Source organism: Aedes albopictus, chromosome 1 (assembly GCF_035046485.1).
Source record: "Aedes albopictus strain Foshan chromosome 1, AalbF5, whole genome shotgun sequence".
NCBI classification, from domain to species: domain Eukaryota; kingdom Metazoa; phylum Arthropoda; class Insecta; order Diptera; family Culicidae; genus Aedes; species Aedes albopictus.
This window is the reverse complement of record NC_085136.1, coordinates 278276454-278302330: the sequence shown is the minus strand read 5'-3', so window position 1 is coordinate 278302330 and position 25877 is coordinate 278276454. Positions and strand designations below refer to the sequence as shown.

The 25877-nt window shown below is 43.5% G+C and overlaps 1 protein-coding gene across 2 annotated transcripts in view; it reads left to right on the top strand.

Moving 5' to 3' along the window:
- The window catches only part of LOC109397232 (serine-rich adhesin for platelets), a 120557-nt gene continuing 94680 nt past the window's right edge, over positions 1-25877 (top strand). The window contains exons 1-3 of one of the 2 annotated variants that reach the window (XM_029859956.2): positions 1-199; positions 11692-11774; positions 15679-16372. In XM_029859956.2, coding sequence (XP_029715816.1) covers positions 16274-16372 — 99 coding nt within the window. In that variant the 5' untranslated portion in view covers positions 1-199; positions 11692-11774; positions 15679-16273. The remainder of the gene's footprint in view (positions 200-11691; positions 11775-15678; positions 16373-25877) is intronic. The other variant, XM_062846820.1, reaches the window with a different exon arrangement.

Genomic DNA, 25877 nt, shown 5'->3' with positions numbered 1-25877 from the left:
CAGTGGTTCGGTTCGGTTCGGATTTTGTGTTTAGTCGAGGAGTCGCTTTCGCGTTGTTGTTGGTTGGCTTGTGCATTTTTTTTAGCAAGACTCTCTAAACAGAAATTTTCTCCTCCCCTGCTTGTGTGGGTTGGAGAGGCTTGTTCCGTAACAAAAGTGCGTTTTGTTTTATCAGTGATCAGTGGCCTGATTTTGCCTCGTAAGTGTGATTCGTTTCTTCTATCCTAGTGATTTGATTGGATGAAGTGAAAAAAATCCGGTGTTTGGATCGAAAAAATGGATCCATTTTTATTCGGTTCAAGGTGCACCACTGCCAATCAGCCAGCAGTCAGTAATGTATCCATTTGCACAAATACCAACACACAGATGGGGAGTTGTGCCCCTTTTGCAAAGCCTCCCCACAGAGACAACAACATCAAAGGGAAAGGTTTGCAATAAAACTGCTGCTGCTGCTGCTGCTCGGTCTGCTGGAAGAACGGGTTCCAAAACTGTCCAGCTGGCTGACGCGTCTCGGATGACTGGAGGAGGAGCTAGATATTTTGTGTTCTGATTCGATTTTTGCTTGTGGAGGGTGTAGGCTTGAAGCAATCGGGATAGGTGGGTTCTAGGCAAGGCATTCGAGGAACGCCAGATGGTATTAGGAACTCAGTTCTGCAAGTGTACAGTAGGGTAGTTTATCCTACCTCAAAAGAACTCTATTATATATTCATAGCATTTACTAGGGAATTTGCAATTCTTAGTTTATTTAAAAATGTTCATGAATTCATTTGAAACGTGATACACCTATAGACTGTAAGTAGATGATGATAACCATCGGATAGGATAAAGAAATGGAAGATTATTGTACTCGCACCCAACAGAGCAAAACAACAACCCATTCGCTAGTGCAGATAGGGTAGTTGTACCAGTGTTCGACTTCCACATAATTCGGAGAAATATTTCGAAGACCAGAAGGAAACCGTTTTATTGTAAGTAGACCAGATAAAATTGATTGAAATGTGTAACTGATAGAAAATAAAATTGTAGTTTGAGCGTCGCCGAAAACCAGTCGGCTGCTGAAGAAAAGTGTGGTTTCCCTTCGGGAACACTAACTATAAACATTGTTACAAAATGTAATTGTCCTTATGAAAATAAAACAAATCAGGAATTTTACGCTACTTAGCAAAACAATGCTGACAAAGTCTAAAATAGAACTCAAACAAACGTGTGTGAAGTGAAACTAGATCCTAGATTTTGTGCGTTAAAACACCCATAAGTAGATGTGGGACAGCGCCGGAAAATCATACATACTTAATAAAGTTATTAATGCCGTTGTGGAACAATTTGAATCTATGAAAACAAGTGGATTTCCTGATGAAATTCCTGTTGAAATCCCTGGTGGAATTCCTAGAGAAATCTCTGGTGGAATTCCTGGAGGAATTTCTGGTGGAATTTCTAAGAAGTTCTTGGTGGAATTTCTGGAGAAACTTCTTATGGAATTCATGAAGCCTGGAGGCATTCTTGGAAGGATTCCTAGTGGAATGCTTGGAGAAAGTTCCGGTGGAATTCCTAGTTAAAATCCTGGTGAAATTCCTGGAGCAATTCTAGAACGAATTCCCGGCAGGAACTTCCGGAGGAGTTTTCAGATAATTCCTGGAAGAATTACTGGTGGAATTCCTGGAAGAAATCCTGATGGAATTTCTGAAAGAATTATTGGAGGAATTTCTGGTGAAATAAATGCGGAAATTCCTGAAGAAATGCTTTGTGGAATTTTGGAGGAATTCCTGGCGAAATTCCAAGTCGTAGAGGAATTCCTGGTGAAGTTCGCATAGGAATTTCCGGAAAAATTCATGGATGAATTTCTGGAAGAATTCTTGGTAGAACTCCTGGTCGAATTCTTAAAGGAATCTCTGATGGAATTTCTGCTAGAATTTCCAATGAAATTCATGGTGGATCTCATCCTTATAAAATTCCTTGAAGAATTTCTGGTTAAATTTCCAGTGGAATTTCTTGAGGAATTTCTGGTGGAATGCTTGGCGAAATTTCTTATGAAATTCCTGATGAAGTTCCTGGAAAAAATTCTGGTTCAATTCGAGAAGGAATTTATGGCGAAATTCTTTGAGGAGTTTCTGGTGGAATTTATGAACGAATTTCTGGTGGAATTCTTGAAACAATTTCTGGTGGATTTCTAGGTGGCGGTCTTGTAAAAATCCTGTAGAAATTTCGGTAAATTTGTAGTGGAATTCCTGGTGGAATTCTATGTGGATTTCCTGATTAAATTCCTAGAGGAATTGTGATGGAGATCGAAGCAACTCGGTGATTAGTGCACCATTCATAGTAGTCTTAAGAATTTGAATTGGAAATAAATGTTAGTTTACTCTACGCTTTCAACCAAACCAATTGGGTTTTATTTCCCTCTAAGAGGTTATGGGCCGTTGTTAGATATGTTGTCCATAGCAACGAAAATCAACAAGTGAAAAAATTTCAAGATGGAACGACTGGGAATCCAGAAACTCAACGGAGGAAACTACAGCGTTTGGAAGACCAAGGTGTAGTTCCTCCTCATCCGAGAGGATTTGTGGCAGTACACTACTGGTGCGGAATCGGTGGAAGATGAAGTCAATCCGGTAAGCGAGGCTGCCAGGGCAGCGTGGAACGGTGGCGACCAGAAGGCTTGGGCGACGATTGGCCTCCTGCTGGAGGATAACCAGCTGAACCTGATCAAGGACTGCAAGACGGCAAAAGCGACCTGGGAGAAGCTATGGGGACACTACGAGAAGGTAACACTAACGTCCAAAGTGTCCATTCTCAAGCGGATCTGCGACAAGCGCTACTCCGACGGCGAGGACATCGAGCGGCACATTTTCGAGATGGAAGATTTGTTCGAGCGGCTGACGATGACTGAAGAGGAGCTGAGCAAGAGTTTGCAGGTAGCTATGGTGCTCCGGAGTCTACCGGAATCGTTTTCAACATTGACCACGGCTTTGGAGAGCAGGTCAGACGAGGAGCTGACATTGGATTTGGTCAAGTCCAAGGTGGTCGACGAAGTGGCGAAACGTTGCTTGGCTACTGTGTCGGATTCGGTGCTCAAGACAAACGTGGCACAGAAGAAAATGCTTTGCCATTTTTGCCACAAACCGGAGCACAAGCAGAAGCAATGCCCGTCCCTGAAGGAGAAGCATATCCCAAAGCAAAGGTTATCGGAAGGTCATTGTTAGACACGAAGCCAACCAAGGGTGCGAGCGGCTCGTCAAGAAACCCGGAAGAAGCAGGAGTACTCTTTCCTCACGGCGGGGTCGGAGGCGAAATCGAATGCGTGAATCATCGATTCAGGTGCAACGTCGCACATGTGTGCGAATTGGGAAACTTTCCTGGAGCTCGACGACAACAGCAAGCAGGACGTGATATTGGCCGATGGTACTACGACGAAAGCGGAAGGAATCGGTTCATGCCAGATGACCGTACTTTCTCCGGAGGGTGAGCCATCAACAGTAACCCTCAAGGATGTGCTGCTGGTACCGGAATTCGATTCGAGTCTGGTTTCGGTGAAGAAGCTGGCGTCATATGGAGCTACGGTCATTTTCGACGTCAACGGATGTCGTATAATGAAGGACAAGAAGGTGATTGCTGGATCGACCATTTCCGGTGGGCTCTACTGCCTGAAGGTAGCCCAGGAAGCATTGGTAGTGAAGCGCACAGCAAATTGTCAGCACACGCGGCATCGTGTTTTGGGGCATCGCGACTATGACGTCATTTGTGACCTTGTATCCAAGAACCTGTGAGTGCTGTCTTGAAGGTAAGATGATACGTCTTCCGTTTCCCAAGAAATCGGACCGAAAATCCAAACAACCGTTGGATATCGTGCACACCGATGTGTGTGGACCCATGCGGACTGTGACGCCAGGTGGATGTCGTTATTTCCTCACCATGATGGACGACTTCACTCGGTACACCGTTGAATATTTTTTGAACGTATCAAGGAATACGTCCAGATGGTGGAGACCGAATTCGTCAGGCCGCCGAAGGTCATAAGTTCCGACCAGGGTGGTGAATACCGGAGTGACGCGCTGGATACGTTCTGCCGAGCTGAAGGGATTTGCCAACAGTTCACCACTGCATACACCCCGCAGTAAAACGGAGTGGCGGAGAGGAAGAACCTCTATTTGGTCAAAATGGCGCACTGCATGCTGCTGGACACGAGAATACCGTTGAAGTACTGGGCCGAAGCGGTAAACACGGCAAGTTACACAGCGTAACAAAAAATAACTTTTTGTCTGTCTCAAGAGCAAACTTATGTGTCTCCGAAGGATTTTGGGCCGCTGAATCCAAATCCGGGCTCAGATTTGCTCTAACACGTCACAATTTTGAGCTATATCTCAATTTATGGGGCAAAATATGCGATTTTGGGCTTTTTTGACTGCAAGCCATTAAGCTTGGAAATATTTTTTTTAAGCAAAGGTTAACTGGTCAATTAACATCTAAACTAACGGCTCATGCAAAATATTTCGTTTTACCAAATTGAATTTGATAGTTTTAAGCGATTTATGTTAGGTACGATATTTCCCATACAAGTCACCCTCCAAAAGTTGCATGCAAGTTTTCATACTAACATAAAATGCTTAAATCTATCAAATTAAAAAGGTAAAACGAAATATTTTGCATGAGTCGTTAATTTAGATGTTAATTGACCAATTAACCTTTTGATTGCTTAAAAAAAATATTTCCAAGCTTAATGGCTTGCAGTCAAAAAAGCCCAAAATCGCATATTTTGCCCTATAGATTGAGGTATAGCTCAAAATTGTGACGTGTTAGAACAAATCTGAGCCCGGATTCGGATTCAGCGGCCCAAAAACCTTCGGAGACACATAAGTTTGCTCTTGAGACAAAAAAATGTTGCGCTGTGTTATCTGCAAAACCGATTGCCGACGAAGCTGCTGAGGGAAACTCCGTTCGAACTCTGGCATGGAACAAAACCGAACCTGAGTCATCTCCGAATGTTTGGGTCGCTGGCGTACGTTTGGATCCTTAAGGACAAGGTATTTGGAGTACATTGCTTAAATTTTCTAGAGCACCGTTTTTTAGAACCGTTCATCGGATATGGCTGAAAATGCATCATGCTGATTGTCAAGTGAATGTCAACATGGTGATGCATTTTCATCTAAATCCGTTGAACGGCCCTAAAAAACGGTGCTTTAGAAAATTTTAGTAATGTACTCCAAATACCTTGTCCTTAAGGAGAAAAGAGGAAAATTAGAAGCAAATTCTCGCAAGATGCTATTCGTTGGGTACTCCTTGCACCATAAGGCGTATCGTTTCATGGACCCAAGTAACGGCAAGTTGATCGTCTGCCGTGAATAACAAACGTCAATGACAACGATGACGAATCGGACGAATCCGATTTCCGTGGGTTCGAGACCAGCTACGACGATGCTAATGAAGAGTCGTACGTAGAGGACACGCCGGAAGAGTCCAGTACATCCGACAGTGAGGAGGAGCAGGCCGTCGTCGGCGATGCCGATCTATCATTAGTTCGGCGATCGGAACGTACCACAAAAGGGAATCCACCACAGCGGTACAGTGATGCCGAACGCGTAGCGATACACGACGATGACGAGCCCCGCACATTTGAGGAAGCAATGGCCGTGATATGTGGAAGCCAGCTATAGCGGAGGAGCTGCAGTCGCTGGAAGAAACTCCACATGGGATGTTGTTCGTTTGCCGGAAACGAGGTATGCCTGTTACGGAAAAGCCGCTACCCGAGCAGGCGAAAATAGCTGAAAAATAAATAAACTCAAGTATGAAAACCGAATACCTACAACCTGAATGAGGTATTAAAAAGCCCTGTGAAAATACCTAGAATAATAACTGGTGTGTATTCTGTGCATAAAGCGAGAATAATGACATCAGGTATGGCAATAACTAAATAATAATCGGTGATTTTCCCATACAAATAGCAATTTTTCCATAATACCTCAAGTAGTTCTCAACACCAAACCAATAATTCGTTGAGGTATTTTACCAATATCTACAAAATACCAAAAGAAGTTATTTTCAATACCTGGATAACCAAGTGGATAACCGACAAATAACTTGTCTTGATATGATACCTGACTTTGGTATGTTGTAGTTATGTTTCAGTGATTCATTCCTGCTCGGGTATGGACTCAAGCAGTTTGGAATGACAAAATCAACGATGTTTTGAAGCAGCTTGGGTACATTCCGTCTGATGCAGATTGATGTCTGTTCGTGAAAACCTGGAAGAAGAAGTCGCTCATATTGCTATTGCTATATGTGGACGATATGCTGATTGTAACCGACACAGAAGCGGAGTACGAACGAGTTCGGAAGCATTTTGCGGGGCAATTCATCATAACGTGCCTTAGAAATGTGAAGCACGATCCGATGAATAGTTTTTCCTGAGCCAAAGGTCCTACATCGAGAAAGTTGCCGAACGATTTGGACAAACAAATGCGAAGCATTCTCCGATACCGATGGACCCTGGGTACCCAAATGCACAGCAGAAGGAGGAGGAGCCCATGCCTAGAAACGACAAGTTTCAGAGCCTAGTGGGCGCTCTTCTGTACATTGCGGTAAACACGAGGCCGGACGTCAGCATCAGTGCTTCAATTCTCGGTCGCAAAGTAAGTCGACCAACGGAAGCAGACTGGACAGAAGCAAAGCGGACACTCCGGTACCTAAAGTCAACAGCAACTTTCAGCCTGCGACTGGGGTCATCCGGACCTCTCTAAGCGTACGTCGACGCCGATTGGGCCGGCGACAAATCAGACTGGAAATCCAACACCAGCTTTGTCTTCATTCTCGGAGGATCAGTGAGCTGGGCAGCCCGAAAGCAACCATGTGTCACACTTTCATCGACCGAAGCTGAATACTTTCCGAAGCCAGCCGTTAGCTGATGTGGTTGCAGAAGCTACTGAAGGATGTAGGCGAAGAAGTTTCGGCTCCGGTGATCATCCATGAGGACAACCAGAGCTATATAGTGATGCTGAAATCGAACAGAGATAGCAAGCGAATGAAGCACATCGATACACGGTTCAATTTTGTTAAGGAGTTAGTGAACGATGGCGTGAAGAGCGTACGCTATTGCCCTAGCGAAGGTATGGTGGCCGATGGTTTAACGAAACCGTTGGCGTTGGCACGCGTGAAGATGGAGAAGATGCGACAGCGAATTGTTCTACAGACTACCGTGCTTGAAGAGGAGTGATGGAGATCGAAGCAACTCGGTGGTTAGTGCACCAATCCTAGTAGTCTTAAGAATTTGAATTGGAAATAAATGTTAGTTTACTCTACGCATTCAACTAAACCAGTTGGGTTTTTTCCCTCTAAGAGGATCGTCGATTCGAGAATGACCCGAACATCAACGCAGTTCGATGTGTTGCTGTGATTTCGATCATACCCGGTGGTCTTTATAGCGAACATCGTGAATATGTATCGCCTGGTACTAGTGCACCCTGGTGACACCGACTACATGCGCATCGTTTGGCGTGACTCACCCGATAAGCCAGTCCAGCATTTTCGTCTTCTTACCGTTACCTCTACGGTTTGAAAATAAAAAAAACTCAGGGTTCCTTGTGATGGTAGCGCTGCACAAGGCAGCAGCAGCAGTATACGAATTAACATACCCAGAAGCAGCGGAACGAGTTGTGAAGCGTGCCTACGTCGACGATCTAACCTCAGGTAAAATTTCAATACCATGTCTGGAGCTCAACGCAGCTGAACTATTGACGAAGCTCATGCAGCAAGTAGCAACACCTCTCGAAAGGTTTGTTACAAAAATATAGGAAAATGAATTATTTCATCGGATTAACACATCACGATACACATAGAACCTTATAAATGCACAAACAAGAGACATTACCAATTAGGCACATAAATGTGCCCTGCTATCCAGATGGATAACAACTTCCGATCACAGGATGACGAGGTTTCATTAATTGGGTTGGGTCCATCACTGCCGTAATTCTGCAAAGTGACGTAAGCGCCATTCAAAATGTCGATATTTTTTGGTATATTATATATAATATCTGGTGTAAAAATAACACTGTGGTATGCTTGCTGTATTAGAATGCAAGATCTAGTCGTAATCTATCATCTATGGAAAGAAACTTAGAGGATGAGCAAGAGTTTTATGCATAATAATCATGAAATTGGCCAAAACTATCAATGTCGCTTACGTCACTTTGCAGAATTACGGCAGATCAGTCATTCTGGAATTGTATTTTAGTTGGCAGTTCGCCTTTTAGTTGACAGTCATTGCTGCTGATTTCATTGCTTGATTTTGTCTAGTCAAACAAATCCTAATCGGGCATCTCGTTTTGGGTTTCGATACTTGAGCTCAATAGCTTGAAGTCCGTGGCAGAGAAAGGTTTACATCTCTAGTACTTGACCGCTGCTCGAAATGGCCTGAAAATTGGCAATCGAAGTCTGATTACTTGGTTTTAAACAAAAATGTTCAACTTATAAGAAAAATACACACACTCAATTTCTGTTTCACTGTTCGGTAATTTATTTTACGGATGTTACACCGCAAATAACCTAAAATACTGAGATTTCAGCATTCTGCATTGAGAAATACTGACGATCGGTTGTTGTGATGGCTTTTTACTGAAATTCAGTAGTTATTTTTACTGAACACATTGCAAAAATGGTGCCTCGCCGAATCAGCTCAGTGAAAATAAAAAGTCAGTAAAAACTAGTACCGAAATATCAGCACACAATATATTTTTACTGAACATTCGGTAAAAATAATTGTAAACATTCGAGGAATCGAAAGAAGACGTCAAACGGAAATAATGGTCTGGAATGTTTGCCATCGGCGATCGACGACTCCAGCGAATTAGCAGTTTATAGATTTTTGAGTGATTATTTTATCCCGAATTCTACGCCTTGGCCAGCTTCTCCCGGGAGGCGCAGTCTCGATTGGGTTCTTATGTGTGAATAGCTGGCCAAAGTGCGATTAACTTTGAAGTAGAAGCGGTGGGAATGATTGCTTATTTTTTCAGCGAATGCTAAGAGTCTGAACCACAATTTAGCATGAAAATGTAAATTCAAGCTTTACACACACTCAGATTTGATTACCGAACTCGGTAAATTTTTACTGGGTTTTTGAACAGCAGAGTTAACTCAGTAAAAAATATTACAGTCAGTAAGGTGCAAGGTTCCTGAGCTGTCAAATAATTACCGATTTAGTCAGTAAAGAATGCAGCCCTAAACATGCTGACTTTTTCAGCAAAAATATTGTTTACAATGATTTACTGGGTTTTTCAGTTAATGATATGTACCCAGAAATCCTCCTCCTGCGAAATCCAAACATTTGCAAATTATAATTTCTTTCCGAAACGTTAGTCCCTTTCTCACGTTGGCCAGCTGCTTATCGTAGTACAACTTCACAAAAGAATGAAACATTTTTTATTTAGAAAATAGAACCCGCTGTCCGTAATTGATCTGATGACTTTTTACGAAACGAGTATCTCCAAAAAATTTTGGGGGATGGTTTCTCTCCAGATCTTGCCGTTATGTGTAAGTTGTTGCGGTTTAAATGTACGTCTTTCCTCTAGCAGTGGAATTTTCCGTGTGTAGCAACGTTTTTAATTTCATTCAGAAGCCAATCGGCGATTTTCCTTCTCTCGTCGAAGTCGCCTCCACCGCATTTTTCCACCTGACAGTAATGCACGCGTGTCAGATAAATAATGTTTTGATTGAGCTTTACCGAGATCTCAGTAATAACATATTTTTACTGAAAACTCGGTTAACGATTTTACTGACTTTTCAGGGTTACTGACTTTGTACGGCAAATTGCAAATATTGCTGTTTGTTCAGAATCGGTGATTACCGAATTTTGCAATTTTGTTAAAAAATAACTGAACATCGGTTATTCTTCAACAGAATAGCTGATAGCTCGGTGATTTCGGTGTTTTACGGTTCGAACACCGTAAAAAATATTACCGAACAGAGAAACCAAAAATGAGTGTGCATCAATAAGCAATAAATTAACATTAAACTGAGATTTCTGCCTGCACCAAAGAGCTGAAATACTCAGTAACCTGAAGTACACAAAAAAGTACCGAAAAAGACAGCATTGATTTTGGCGACAATAATTACCGACTTATTCAGTATATGATTTGACAGATGATGAATTTTTTACTCTACTGAGTTTTCGGTATTACCAAAAATAACTGAGTTTTCTCTGCTGTTCAAAAACCCAGTAAAATTTACCGAGTTCGGTAATCAAATCTGAGTGTGCAAAAGAGTACGTTTCCCATATTCAGTGCCATACATATTTCAATCTCAATGTGGAATACGGGGACGCAACTCAATATCAAAACTATTAAATTGATTTAGTTAGACTGCGGATAGTCCGTGTAGCTGCCGGCTTAGAATAGCACTACGGGCCACCTGTTCCGGGGGTAAAAGTCCACCAAACAGGTAATCCCAATCCAAGGTGTCAGGCGACCCGTGCTGAGGGATGAATGGTTGAGGGGGTTTAAAACATGCTCGATCTTTAACGGAGCCCGTAGCGTGGGTAGATCACCTTTTTGAGTTGCGTTGCGGCGAAAGATCTACCAAACCGGACCCTAGTCCTAACTGCATCCAACTATGGAACAGCCTATTTTTTGCGGATTCCAACTTACACGTTCTTCGGTCATTGGATGTATAAGTAAGTGGCGTATATCTACTTCCTCAGTAAAACTACGTCTAGACACAATTCAAAACAAATTGCTTATACAGTTGACTCTCTACATCTCGATATTGAAGGGACCATCGAGATAGGGAGGGATCGAACTCAAGAACCAATTTGTAATGCACACTAGATTGGAAAATCGTCCGTAACTAGGAAAACCCGTCAACAAACAGATGTCACTTCGCCTCCCCAGAATGTTTTGCTCCTACGAAACGAGATCTAGCAACCTATAAAAAAGGGTACATCGACATATGGAGAGAAAATCTAGAGATATCGAGATAAGGAGATATCGAGATAAGGAGATATCGAAATGTAGAAAGGTAAAATGTATGCTGATTGAAGGGACCGACCAAACCATCGAGATAGGGAGAGATATCGATGTAGAACATCGACATGTGGAGAGTCGACTGTATGTATCTTATTGCGTTGCCGGTCGGACACACGATACCTCTGTAGAAAGTGAAAGGATCTTAGCGAATACCGGCCCAGCCCAGCCCACACATAGAACAGTAAGTGTGCGCAGAGCCTAACGATTGATCGATGGTAGATACGTGCATAAACTCGAGAATTGATTCGCGCAAGGAATTCCCAGACATGTTTGATGGCATTTGATTTTTATTGTCTGCCCGAACAGGTAGTAGGTAGGTAGCTATAAGGTATATTTAGCTACTAAAGTTGGTGTATTTCATCGCTTTCACGCCTTCAACGGGGCCGCACCACACGGTAGCTATTGCCAATTCAATCCGATTGGGTTTTGTTTGTTAAAATGGTATCATGAAAGCGTACGTGTGTTTCAGCACCAACAATCGCCCAACCGCTATTGCTTCATCCATCCAATCAACTAACGTGACGGTACGGCGAATCGAATTGATCAATTTCCCAAAAGTTGCCCAACTTTGGAGTTCCAGTTCCTCTTATAAGCTTAAGGCCCCTCGCTCACTCATTCACCGTTTGCAGAAGCGCGCAATCATAATTAAGTGTGTTCTTTTTTTGCTCTCTTTCCTTTCTTTCAGCCAATCTCAGCCATCGCATCGTCGTCGTGTGTCATCGCGCGCTAGTTTCCGATTACGGCTCAACGCAAGCAAAGCTTACATAGGTAGCGTCATGGAGAAGAAAGAGCGTGACTCGTGACCGGGCCACCACCGTTTTGGGAGAGTTGTGCGGTGCTTCGTTTGAGGTTGTTTTTGAAGAAAAAAATAGTGCGATCGATTCTTCAGACGTCGATGAATCAACAAGAGGGAATCCCTCGATAACGGGATTCCTGGAGGAATCCCTGACGACCTTCCTGGAGGAATTCCTGACGAGATTTCTGGAGAAATTCTTGATGAGCTTCCTGGAGGAATCCCTGACGAGATTTCTGGAGAAATCCCTGACGAGATTCCTGGAGAAATCCCTGACAAGATTCCTAAATTAATGCCTGCCGAGACTACTGAGTAATCTCTGACGAGATTCCTGGAAGAATCCCTGACGAGATTCCTGGAGGAACCCCTGACGAGATTCCTGGAGGAATCCCTGACGAGATTCCTGGAGGAATCCCTGACGAGATTCCTAAAGGAATCCTTGACGAGATTCCTGGAGGAATCCCTGACGAGATTCCTGGAGGAATCCCTGACGAGATTGCTGGAGGAATCCCTGACGAGATTCCTGGAGGAATCCCTAACGAGATTCCTGGAGGAATTCCTGTTGAGATTCCTGGAAGAATCCCTGACAAGATTCCTAGATTAATCCCTGCCGAGATTACTGGAGTAATCCCTGACGAGGTTACTGGAGTAATCCCTGACGAGATTACTGGAGTAATCCCTGACGAGATTCCTGGAGGTACCCCGACGAGACTCCTGGAGGAATCCCCAACGAGATTCCTGGAGGAATCCCTGACGAGCTTCCTGGAGGAATCCCTGACGAGCTTCCTGGAGGAATCCCTGACGAGCTTCCTGGAGGAATCCCTGACGAGCTTCCTGGAGGAATCCCTGACGAGCTTCATGGAGGAATCCCTGACGAGCTTCCTGGAGGAATCCCTGACGAGCTTCCTGGAGGAATCCCTGACGAGCTTCCTGGAGGAATCCCTGACGAGCTTCCTGGAGGAATCCCTGACGAGATTCCCGGAGGAATCGCTGACGAGCTTCCTGGAGGAATCCCTGATGAGCTTCCTGGAGAAATCCCTGACGAGCTTCCTGGAGGAATCCCTGACGAGCTTCCTGGAGGAATCCCTGACGAGCTTCCTGGAGGAATCCCTGACGAGCTTCCTGGAGGAATCTCTGACGAGCTTCCTGAAGGAATCCCTGACGAGCTTCCTGGAGGAATCCCTGACGAGCTTCCTGGAGGAATCCCTGACGAGCTTCCTGAGATTACAGGAGTAATCCTTGCCGAGATTACTGAGTAATCCTTGACGAGATTCCTGGAGGAATGCCTGACGATTCCTGGAGTAATTCCTGACGAGATTCCTGGAGAAATCCCTGATGAGATTCCTGGAGAAATCCCTGAAGAGATTCCTGGAGGAATTCTTGTAGAGGTTCCTAGAGGAGTTCTTATAAAGATTCCCAGATGAATCCCTGCCGAGATTACTGGAGTGATCCCTGTCAAGATTACTGGAGTGATCCCTGTCGAGATTACTGAGTTATCCCTGACGAGATTCCTGGAGGAATGCCTCACGATTCCTGGAGTAATTCATGACGAGATTCCTGGAAGGATCCCTGACGAGATTCCTGGAGGAATCCTTGACGAGATTGATTGCTGGAGGAATCACTGACGAGATTCCTAGATGAATCCCTGCCGAGATTACTAAGTGATCCGTGACGAAATTCCTGGAAGAATCCCTGACGAGATTCCTGCATGAATCCCTGACGAGATTCCTGTATGAATCCCTGACGAGATTCCTGGAGGAATCCCTGACGAGATTCCTGTATGAATCCCTGACAAGATTCCTGGAGGAATCCCTGACGAGATTCCTGGAGGAATCCCTGACGAGATTCCTGGAGGAATCCCTGACGAGATTCCTAGAGGAATCCCTGACGAGATTCCTGGAGGAATCCCTGACGAGATTCCTGGAGGAATCCCTGACGAGATTCCTGGAGGAATCCCTGACGAGATTCCTGGAGGAATCCCTGACGAGATTCCTGGAGGAATCCCTGACGAGATTCCTGGAGGAATCCCTGACGAGATTCCTGGAGGAATCCCTGACGAGATTCCTGGAGGAATCCCTGACGAGATTCCTGGAGGAATCCCTGACGAAATTCCTGGAGGAATCCCTGGCGAGATTCCTGGAGGAATCCCTGACGAGATTCCTGGAGGAATCCCTGACGAGCTTCCTGGAGGAATCCCTGACGAACTTCCTGGAGGAATCCGTGAAGAGATTCCTAGAGGAATTCCTGACGAGCGTCCTGAAGGAATCCCTGACGAGCTTCCTGGAGGAATCCCTGACGAGCTTCCTGGAGGAATCCCTGACGAGCTTCCTGAAGGAATCTCTGCCGAGCTTCTTGGAGGAAACCCTGACGAGATTCCTGGAGAAATCCCTAACGAGATTCCTGGAGGAATTCTTGTAGAGATTGCTGGAGGAATTCCTGTAGAGATTCCTGAAGGAATCCCTGACAAGATTCCTAAATGAATCCCTGCCGAGATTACTGAGTAATCCCTGACGAGATTCCTGGAGGAGAATCCCTGACGAGATCCCTGGAGGAATCCTTGACGAGCTTCCTGGAGGAATCCCTGACGAGCTTCCTGGAGGAATCCCTGACGAAATTCCTGGAGAATTCTCTGACGAGATTCCTGGAGAAATCCCTGGCGAGATTTCTTGAGAAATCCCTGACGAAATTTCTGGAGAAATCTCTAACGAGATTCCTGGAGAAATCCCTGACGAGATTCCTGGAGGAATCCCTGACGAGCTTCCTGGAGGAATCCCTGACGAACTTCCTGGAGGAATCCGTGAAGAGATTCCTAGAGGAATTCCTGACGAGCGTCCTGAAGGAATCCCTGACGAGCTTCCTGGAGGAATCCCTGACGAGCTTCCTGGAGGAATCCCTGACGAGCTTCCTGGAGGAATCCCTGACGAGCTTCCTGAAGGAATCTCTGCCGAGCTTCTTGGAGGAAACCCTGACGAGATTCCTGGAGAAATCCCTAACGAGATTCCTGGAGGAATTCTTGTAGAGATTGCTGGAGGAATTCCTGTAGAGATTCCTGAAGGAATCCCTGACAAGATTCCTAAATGAATCCCTGCCGAGATTACTGAGTAATCCCTGACGAGATTCCTGGAGGAGAATCCCTGACGAGATCCCTGGAGGAATCCTTGACGAGCTTCCTGGAGGAATCCCTGACGAGCTTCCTGGAGGAATCCCTGACGAAATTCCTGGAGAATTCTCTGACGAGATTCCTGGAGAAATCCCTGGCGAGATTTCTTGAGAAATCCCTGACGAAATTTCTGGAGAAATCTCTAACGAGATTCCTGGAGAAATCCCTGACGAGATTCCTGGAAGAATCCCTGACGAACTACTTGGAGGAATCCCTGAAGAGACTCCTAGAAGAATTCCAGAAAAGATTCCTGGAGGTGCACTTTCTTTTTCGATAATAACTCCAAACGAAGCACCGTGCTGCGATCACTATTGCTAATATCCGCGCATCGGGTATACGGCGGTGGTGCAATCTTTGGGCCGGTTGTGCGGAAGAGATCACAAACGACACGAAAAAATCAGAAGAAACGCAAACACCGCGAACCGTGGACAAAGGCGACCAAAACAGCGCGCAAAACCCACGGACGGATGCGCGCGGATGGCCAAATCTTAAAGTTCGATCACCTCACTGTTAGGTTCCCGTTCACGGTCGCCCGCCGAACGCCGAATGACCGAACGCGAATAGTGAGGCGATCGTGGTAGTCGCCGTCGCTCGTCGCTCACTTGAAGTAGATCTTTCGACCGGGTCGGACGCGTGCGCGCGCGAGTTTCAGTGAGCACCGTTTGGATTTACAAGAAGCCCTTGCGGGAGTGGAGTTTGACCGGAATTAATTTACGTAGGTTTTCGACGGCGTAAGTGATCGATGAATGAAGATTGAAGTGATCATAACGATGAAATGATAATGAAAAGGTAAAGTGCTATTGGAGAAAGTCAATTGAAAGTCAGTCAAATATCAATTGAGCATCAATTGAAAATCAATCGAAAAGCCGAAGAAGAGTGATCGATCGCAGCACAGTGAAGAGCTTGCCACCGTTATTGAATGAAGAAGTTCCGGGGGCGATATGTGGTATCTTGTACGGGGCTCGCCAAGTTGTGCTACCAGTAGTGAGTTTGTGAAGCAAAAAAACGTCCACTTTGTTATCGGTTTCGGTGGTGGGTTCGATCAGCATCGTCGGCTGAAAATAACGGCTGCTGCTGGCACTACTGTTGAAGAGAAGACGACAGCTGTTTCGGCTGCTGAAGATTGGAACCGCAACGAAAGCAACGAAAGTCGTCGTCATCGTCTTGGTTGGTTTGGTACACATTATTATTGTGGTGAATAGTGGTGCACTATACCTGCCTACCTCTAGACCTAGCCGAGCTGAGCTCAGCTTCGACGGTGTGCGGTTTGTGGATTTAGGCAGGCAGGCAGGCAGACGCGGTTACGGTGAATGAATGATGGAACCGCGAGGGGCGCTCTTTCGAGAGATCCACAAAAACACCTGGCTGCGACGGCTGAGCGGCGACGGAAAGCGACCATCTGTGCTGGCTAAGGTGAGAGTTTATCCAATATATGGAGTTGAAAGTTTTTTTAGGTGAATAATAGAAATTGGTTACGTTTGGTATGGATGTGATGTGGGATTTCATGAAATAATCATCATTTCAGGAATATATTTGCAAGTGTTTCAGCATAGACACTTCAGTAATTCTTCAAACAAATGAAGCATTTTTAGTTATACTTGGCGAACATCAAAGTACTTTTAAAACAGCTTAATTTCATTAGGAACTTTACCATTTCAGAAATATTCTATTTATAACTGCATTGTTTCATAAGAAATTTCAAACAGTTAAAAAAAGATCATTTAAAAAAAATTAGTTATTTATAAATTGATTTTTAATTCCACAACATCTAGTATTAGGATAACACAAAAAAACATCATTCTAGAAAAAAAAAATCTGACAAAATATGGCAGAATTTGTTCAAAAAAAAAACAAAATGGGCCTTTTCATTTGACGTCTTAAATCAGCTGATTTTTCGGGCCTTTGACAGTTCTCCTATGAACATGACAGTTTAGCGTTTGCGCCTTTGTTCGGCGGTTGTAAACAGTGGCACGAGGCACTGACACGAACCTGTCAGCTGAAAAGGCCTATAGAAAACTATAAGTTCACGACAGAAAAACAAATATACTACCTACGACACAAAATCGTGCCCAAACACCCAACTGAATACGGAAGTCTGCTCCTGGTACATACTCAGATGTTAACTAACACAAAATAACTTCTTACTTTTTTACTTGCATATTTTGAATAGAATTGATTAATGTTCTAACATGTAATAAATTGAATGGACCTCCAAGATGATTGAACGTAATTTTCAGACCAAAATGACTGAAATTGGTTGAAGCGTCTCTGAAACAAACAACGGAATCAGTGGCGTAGCCAGAAATTGTCTCTGGGAGGGGTTTTCAACGGCTAATGATACCTTTTTTTGATTTGACGCTTACATTTTATAAACAGTAATGAGCAATTGTATTCGTAGTTTGAAAATAGCGGCGCAGCCGAAAAATTTTTTCGTCGCACAGCGCTTTATACTGAAAATTTGTTCCACAAATTTTGGCCCTTGGGGGGGGGGGGGGGGGCGTTAGTTTAACCCTTACCCCCCCCCCCCCCTGGCTACGCCAGTGAACGGAATTCTACTTGGAATCCTAAAATAATTTTTGGAACAAGTTGTATAGCAGTTTCGGTAGAAATCCAGAATGAAGTTCTACCGGATTCAATTATTCCGGAAACGTTATAAACTTGTTTTAGTGAAAACATTTAGAATTGCCTACTTTCGTAATTTACGGTTGTATCAAAACAAGCATTGTATAATTTTAGGATTATTGATTCCGGAATTTCTTGAGCATCTTTGTGAAGTTGTTGATGGAATTTCCGTCTAAAATCGCAACTATTCCTACTCTTCAGGAGTTTTTGAATGCCTTTACTTTCTTTGGAGAAGTGAAAAGGTCAGAGAAACTTTAACCTATTATTCTGCAAGAATTCTTGGTAAACTCTTTGGGCCGGAGGGGTCATGTATGTCCCCGCATGAGTAGTGGCTGTATAAAATAACTCACTCGAATAAACAAAACTCTGTCTTCGGCAATATTATAGCAAACCTACTACTTTATTAGGCAAAAGTAATCGTGTTTGAGATAGTATCTTTTTTCTTATGTTCTTAACCTATGTTTAAAAGTTGTTTTGCTTACTAAAATCAAAAGAAGTGGTCGCGTTGTTGAAAAGTCGGCAGCACGAGATCAGAGGGCTACTGCTACCATACGTTGTACGATGGAATGGAATGTGAAGCAAAGCACGGTGACGTAGAGTTCTACTGGGAGCATAGAAGTTCACTTGCTGCAGTAAGTTGTTGCAGTCAGGCCTGCTAAATATCAGTCTCAGTGCTTGTTTTTCAGCCGAAAATGAATAACTGCGGCGGTCGTTTTCAGTTCCTTGATGTGAGAACTGACAGAGTCCGATAGCTCCATTCGTGAGCGACCCAACAAGGTCAATTGGGTTGTTTAGTGAAGTATAACGTGATTTTATCGGATTCGAGTACCTTTGTATTCATGGTTAAATAAACAAAACAGTTTTAATTTTCGTGGATAGAATGACAGTTCAATCGATAAAGTGACAGTTCGACCCGAACAAAAAAATTCCCCATACAAACTTTAAATGCATTTAAAAATAATTTCCGGACTCCAAAAATTATGAAATTTTAGGATTTCGACTAATTTTTGGGCGGAGAATTCGATTATGAAATAATCCGGATACCCCTAAAGAACTCAATTCCCCATCATCCACACACTACTAACGCTGACAGGCCATTCGTCTCAAGTGGTGGCTTGTGAGAGTGACACTCAACTACAGAAAATTGAATGGAAATTTAGCCCTGTCAACTCACGCTTTCAGCACGCTGCGTGCGAGTGTGAGTACCTATTTCATTTCGCTCCCGTGTTGCTGATCGGAAAACATCAATGACAGGAAAAGCAAAATATCGCTATCATAAAGGCCTGTCAGGAGGAACTCTCGGAAGGAATTCCAGGAGGAACTCCTGGAGGAATCCCAGGAGGAACTCCTGGAGGAATCCCAGGAGGAACTCCTGGAGGAATCCCAGGAGGAACTCCTGGAGGAATCCCAGGAGGAACTCCTGGAGGAATCCCAGGAGGAACTCCTGGAGGAATCCCAGGAGGAACTCCTGGAGGAATCCTAGGAGGAACTCCTGGAGGAATCCCAGGAGGAACTCCTGGAGGAATCCCAGGAGGAACTCCTGGAGGAATCCCAGGAGGAACTCCTGGAGGAATCCCAGGAGGAACTCCTGGAGGAATCCCAGAAGGAAATCTTGGAGGAATCCCAGGAGGAACTCCTACAGGAATCCCAGGAGGAGCTTCTGGAAATATCCCAGGAGAAACTCCTGGAGGAATCTCAGGAGGAACTCCTGGAGGAATCCCAGGAGGAACTCCTGGAGGAATCCCACGAGGAACTCCTGGAGGAATCCCAGGAAGAACTTCTGATGGAACCCCAGGAGGAACTTCTGAAGGAACCCCAGAAGGAAATCTTGGAGGAATCCCAGGAGGAACTCCTACAGGAATCCCAGGAGGAGCTTCTGGAAATATCCCAGGAGAAACTCCTGGAGGAATCCCAGGAGGAAATCCTACAGGAATCCCAGGAGGAACTCCTACAGGAATCCCAGGAGGAGCTCCTGGAGATATCCCAGGAGGAACTCCTTGAGGAACTCCTGGAGGAATCTCAGGAGGAATCCCAGGAGGAACTTCTGATGGAACACCAGGAGGAACCCCAGAAGGAACTCCTGGAGAAATCCCAAGAGGAACTCCTACAGGAATCCCAGGATGAACTCCTGAAGATATCCCAGGAGGAACTTTCGGAGGAATCTCATGAGGAACTCCTGGAACAATCCTAGGAGCTACTCCTGAAGGAATTCCAGGAGGAACTCCTGGAGGAATCCCAGAGGGAACTCCAGGAGAAATCCTAGGAGGAACTTCTGGAGGAATCCCAAGAGGAACTCCTATAGGAACCCCAGGGAAAACTCCTACAGGAATCCCAGGAGGAACTTCTGATGGAACCCCAGGAGGAACTCCTGAAGAAATCCCAGGAGGAACTCCTGCAGGAATCCCAGGAGGAGCTCCTGCAGATACCCCAGGAAAAACTCTTGGAGGAATCCCATGAGGAACTCCTGGAGGAATCCCAGAAGGATCTCCTGGAGGAATTCCCAGAGGAATCCCAGGAGTTCTTGTAGAAATTCCAGAAGCAACTATCACAAGAAATCCAAGAATGAACAGCTGCTGGAGGAGATCCCAGGAACAACTTTTGGATAGATCTGGAGGAATTCCATAAACAACTATAGGAGAAATCTCTGGAAAAACTCCTGGCGGAAACCTAGGAACAAATTCTGTAGGAATCCCATGTACTGCTTCCATGGAGGGTCTCGTAGAATAGTTCATAGGAAGTCGAAAAATTAACCTCAGGAGGAATCACTAGCATAGTAAAACGGCTGTAGATTGTTCCAGATTCTCCCTACTTTTGGCTGAATCCGGATATACGTTCTACCATCCTCAGATACTCCTTCAAAATTTACTGATTTTCACCTGAAACCCAAAACGTAAACACCAGTTTTGACAAAGCAAATGCTATGTTCGAAATTCGAACTTACTTTGAGTAAAGTACAACTTTATTCAAACGGATTTGAGTAAATGCTTAAAAAACAGTTTACTTTGATCAAGTCAGGTTAGCCTTGAGTAAATACTCATTTTTATTCATAGCACTTAAGGTATTTGGGGTGAAGAGCTCAAATTTTCTAGAGAACCATTTAGAAAAACGTTAAACGGATTTAACTGAAAATGCATCCCGATGTTGACAATAGGCCATATTAATAAAGTTGAGTAAATACTCTTTTCTAAATTTATGTTAAGCAGTGGAGCAAATCTCTGTGAATCTTCACAGAGATCTGAGTAGCGACTATTAACTCAGTTTTGTTCATTTGGACTAATGACTGAACAACCATCATGATGCATTTTCAGCCATAACGGTTGAACGATTTTTTGAAACGGTACTCTAGAAAATGTGAGCTATATACTCTAAATATCTTTTTCTTACCGAATTCCGTCCCTAGAATAACCATTGAATGTCAACGAAAACCTATATCCTATCATTTTCTTAAACATCTTTGTTTTCCCTAGTCTCGTCCAAACTTCAAGTTTTACGGTTCCCAAAGCTAACGTAGTTATTAAGTGAAAAACGTAACATCGTAAATGAAAATTCAAACGAAATCGGCTTCGTTATGCCAGGTTATGTTTGAGCCTTTAAATAAACGGTTAAGCAAAAAAAAAACACTTCAACTCTATATTTTTACCTATCTTACATTGATACTTTGTTGACCACAAAGTAACTTTACTCAGCGCCCAGAGTATAGTAGAGCACCGTTTGCCTTTGGCGATGTTTCTCCAGTTTTCGTAAACTTGTAGGGTTCTCAGGACTTCTTCAACTGCGCGCAGCCAGCATACGACCACTAACAAGTTCCCTGCTGAATATAGTTTTCGTAATTCTTCATTCCGGCATTCTCACTACGCCTAAGCAACACACATGTCATATAATAGTCACAAAAGCGCAAGTTGTGTCTTAAGTAAGTCTCAGTAACTGCTATACAATCAAATCTTGCGCTGCAAATCGCAATGACTCTTATACAGGGTGTTTGGTTCCGGGTTTTGGATATTTTCAGGGCTGATAGGTCTTGATGAGAGATGAAAAAGTTCCCATGGAACATAGGGTCGGAAATCACTGCTAAGTGAGTTAATCACATTTTAAGTTTTTAATTTTTGGTTATCTTTGAAGTCCTATATCTACTAAACTATCAATCGTTCAAACTTTCTCAGCGCACGAATTGAAAGCTAATTACTTCTACTTTCTTAGTCTCTTGGACGTAAACTTTGTAAAAATAGTTTAAAAGGCCTTAAATTGAAAAATAATGCAAATTTGGTCGAAAAAATCGACTCTTTTTCGGACATTTTTGATGATTTAAATATGAAAATAAAGCTTTTGTTAAAAAAGTTCTTCTACAAAACATGCACGAACTTGTTCCCTAAAAATGTTTCTTTGACACCAAAACTCTATCTTTTGTAGTTAAGCCAAAAAATGTTTTTGAAAATAACGTTCCAAATTGCATTAACTTCATGCCAAAACAATGGTCATCACCCTATCCGTCGTGCGTTCGTGTGCTGTTGCTCCATGGCATGAGGACGACTACTGCTGCTGGCTTGGCTGCTGGTGATGTCATTGTATACAGAAAACGAGCTCGCTCTTTGTCGCGTCACATCTCCGCCTGTGGAATCATTCTAGGCGGAGTTTGGATTTGCGCATACTAAGGCCAGTAGTACACAGGGTCAAATATTTGACAAGGAAAGAACTCAAGAAACAACATCAGTTTGACGCTAATGAAAATTTGATCGAGTCAAACAAGATGTTTGAGCATTGGTTTCTTTTCGGACAAATATTTGACCCTGTGTACTAGCAGCTTAAGTGTGACGTGCAGTTAACTTGTTTTTCGACGGAGCGAAAGGAAAGCGCCGACGAAAGTGTATTTACAAGAGCAACCATTTAAATCCTTCGCACTCGTAGCTCTGCTGCGGTGCTGTTCAGATGGGGGGGTCTGTGCGTGCGGTCATTTAGAGCATGCACTTATTTGATGCATTTCATTTTTTTTGTATGATGTGCAAGGATGATGATTCTTCTAATTTCTTGCATAACACTCCCTCTGGGACAGAGCCTGTTTCTCAGCTCAGTTGTAAAACATACAGCAATAAATTCCTTTGGAACCAATCATGGTCGTCCTTGGGAAATTATACCTTTGGGGAATCCAATCAACAAGTTGACCATTTTAGGAGATATTGGGGATTTTTAAGGAACATTGGGGATATTTAGGCGATATTGGGGAGGGTAAAGGGAACTTAGGAATCATGGCCGTCCTTGGGAAATGATACCTTTGGGGAATCCAATCAACAAGTTGACCATTTTAGGAGATATTGGGGATTTTTAAGGAACATTGGGGATATTTAGGCGATATTGGGGAGGGTAAAGGGAACTTAGGAATCATGGCCGTCCTTGGGAAATGATACCTTTGGGGAATCCAATCAACAAGTTGACCATTTTAGGAGATATTGGGGATTTTTAAGGAACATTGGGGATATTTAGGCGATATTGGGGAGGGTAAAGGGAACTTAGGAATCATGGCCGTCCTTGGGAAATGATACCTTTGGGAAATCTAATCGACAAATCGGACATTTTAGGAGAAGTTGGGGATTCTTATGGAACATTGGGGATTTTAAGGAGATATTGGGGATTTTTAAGGAACATTGGGGATTTTTAGGAGATATTGGGAAGGGTAAAGGGAACTTAAGAATCATGGCCGTCCTTGGGAAATGATACCTTTGGGGAATCTAATCGACAAGTCGGACATTTTAGGAGAAGTTGGGGATTCTTATGGAACATTGGGGATTTTAAGGAGATATTGGAGATTTTTAAGGAACATTGGGGATTTTTAGGAGATATTGGGGTGGGTAAAGAGGACTTAGGAATCATGGGGGTCCTTGGGATATGATACCTTTGGGGAATCTAATCAACAAGTCGGACATTTTTGGAGAAGTTGGGGATTCTTAAGGAACATGGGGGATTTTTAGGAGATATTGGGGATTTGTAAGGAACATTGGGGATTCTCAAGGGACATTGGGATTTTTTAGGAGATATTGGGAAGGGGAAAAGGGAACTTAAGAATCATGGGGGTCCTTGGGAAGTGATACCTTTGGGGAATCTAATCAACAAGTTGGCCATTTTAGGAGATATTGGGGATTCTTAAGGGACATTGGGGATATTTAGGCGATATTGGGGAATCCAATCAACAAGTTGACCATTTTAGGAGATATTGGGGATTCTTAAGGGACATTGGGGATATTTAGGCGATATTGGGGAGGGTAAAGGGAACTTAGGAATCATGGCCGTCCTTGGGAAATGATACCTTTGGGGAATCTAATCAACAAATTGGCCATTTTAGGAGAAGTTGGGGATTCTTATGGGACATTGGGGATTTTTAGGCGATATTGGGGATTTTTAAGGAACATTAGGGATTTTAAGGAGATATTGGGGAGGGTAAAGGGAACTTAGGAATCATGGCCGTCCTTGGGAAATGATACCTTTGGGGAATCTAATCGACAAGTCGGACATTTTAGGAGAAGTTGGGGATTCTTAAGGGACATTGGGGACTTTAAGGAAATATTAGGGATTTTTAAGGAACATTGGGGATATTTAGGCGATATTGGGGAGGGTAAAGAGAACTTAGGAATCATGGGAGTCCTTGGGATATGATACCTTTGGGGAATCTAATCAACAAATCGGACATTTTTGGAGAAGTTGGGGATTCTTAAGGAACATTGGGGATTTTTAGGAGATATTGGGGATTTGTAAGGAACATTGGGGATTCTCAAGGGACATTGGGATTTTTGGGAGATATTGGGAAGGGGAAAAGGGAACTTAAGAATCATGGGGGTCCTTGGGAAGTGATACCTTTGGGGAATCTAATCAACAAGTTGGCCATTTTAGGAGAAGTTGGGGATTCTTAAGGGACATTGGGGATTTTAAGGCAATATTGGGGGTTTTTAAGGAACATTGGGGATTTTAGGAGATATTGGGGCGGATAAAGGGAACTTAGGAATCATGGGAGTCTTTGGGATTTGATACCTTTGGGGAATCTAATCAACAAGTTGGCCACTTAAGGAGAAGTTGGGGATTCTTAAGGGACATTGGGGATTTTTAGGAGATATTGGGGCTTTTTAAGGAACATTGGGGATATTTAAGCGATATTGGGGAGGGTAAAGGGAACTTAGGAATCATGGCCGTCCTTGGGAAATTATACCTTTGGGGAATCTAATCGACAAGTCGGACATTTTAGGAGAAGTTGGGGATTCTTATGGAACATTGGGGATTTTAAGGAGATATTGGGGATTTTTAAGGAACATTGGGGATTTTAAGGAGATATTGGGGAGGGTAAAGGGAACTTAGGAATCATGGGGGTCCTTGGGAAATGATACCTTTGGGGAATCTAATCAACAAGTTGGCCATTTTAGGAGAAGTTCGGGATTCTTAAGAAACATTGGGTATTTTTAGGAGATATTGGGGCGGGTAAAGGGAACTTAGGCATCATGGGGGTCCTTGGGATATGATACCTCTGGGGAATCTAATCAACAAGTTGGACATTTTAGGAGAAGTTGGGGATTCTTAAGGGACATTGGGGATTTTGAGGCGATATTGGGTAGGGTAAAGGGAACTTAGGAATCATGGGGGTCCTTGGGAAATGATACCTTTGGGGAATCTAATCAACAAGTTGGCCATTTTAGGAGAAGTTGGGGATTCTTAAGGGACATTGGGGATTTTTTGGCGATAGTGGGGAATCTAATCAACAAGTTGAAAATACCCAATATCTCCTAAAATGGCCAACATGTTGATTAGATTCCCCAAAGGTATCATTTCCCAAGGACCCTTATGATTCCTAAGTTCCCTTAACCCGCCCCAATATCTCCTAAAAATCCCCAATGTTCCTTAAAAATACCCAATATCTCCTAAAAATCCCCAATGTACCTTGAGAATCCCCAATGTTTCTTAAAAATCCCCAATATCTTCTTAAAATCCCCAATGTTCCTTAATAATCCCCAACTTCTTCTAAAATGTCCAACTTGTTGATTCGATTCCCCAAAGGTATCATTTCTCAAGGACCCCCATGATTCCTAAGTTCTCTTTACCCGCCCCAATATCTCCTAAAAATACCCAATGTTTCTTAAGAATCCCGAACTTCTCCTAAAATGACCAACTTGTTGATTAGATTCCCCAAAGGTATCATTTCCCAAGGACCCCCATGATTCCTAAGTTCCCTTTACCCTTCCCCAATATCTCCTTAAATTCCCCAATGTTTCTTAAAAATCTCCAATGTTCCTTAAAAATCCCCAATATCTCCTAAAAATCCCCA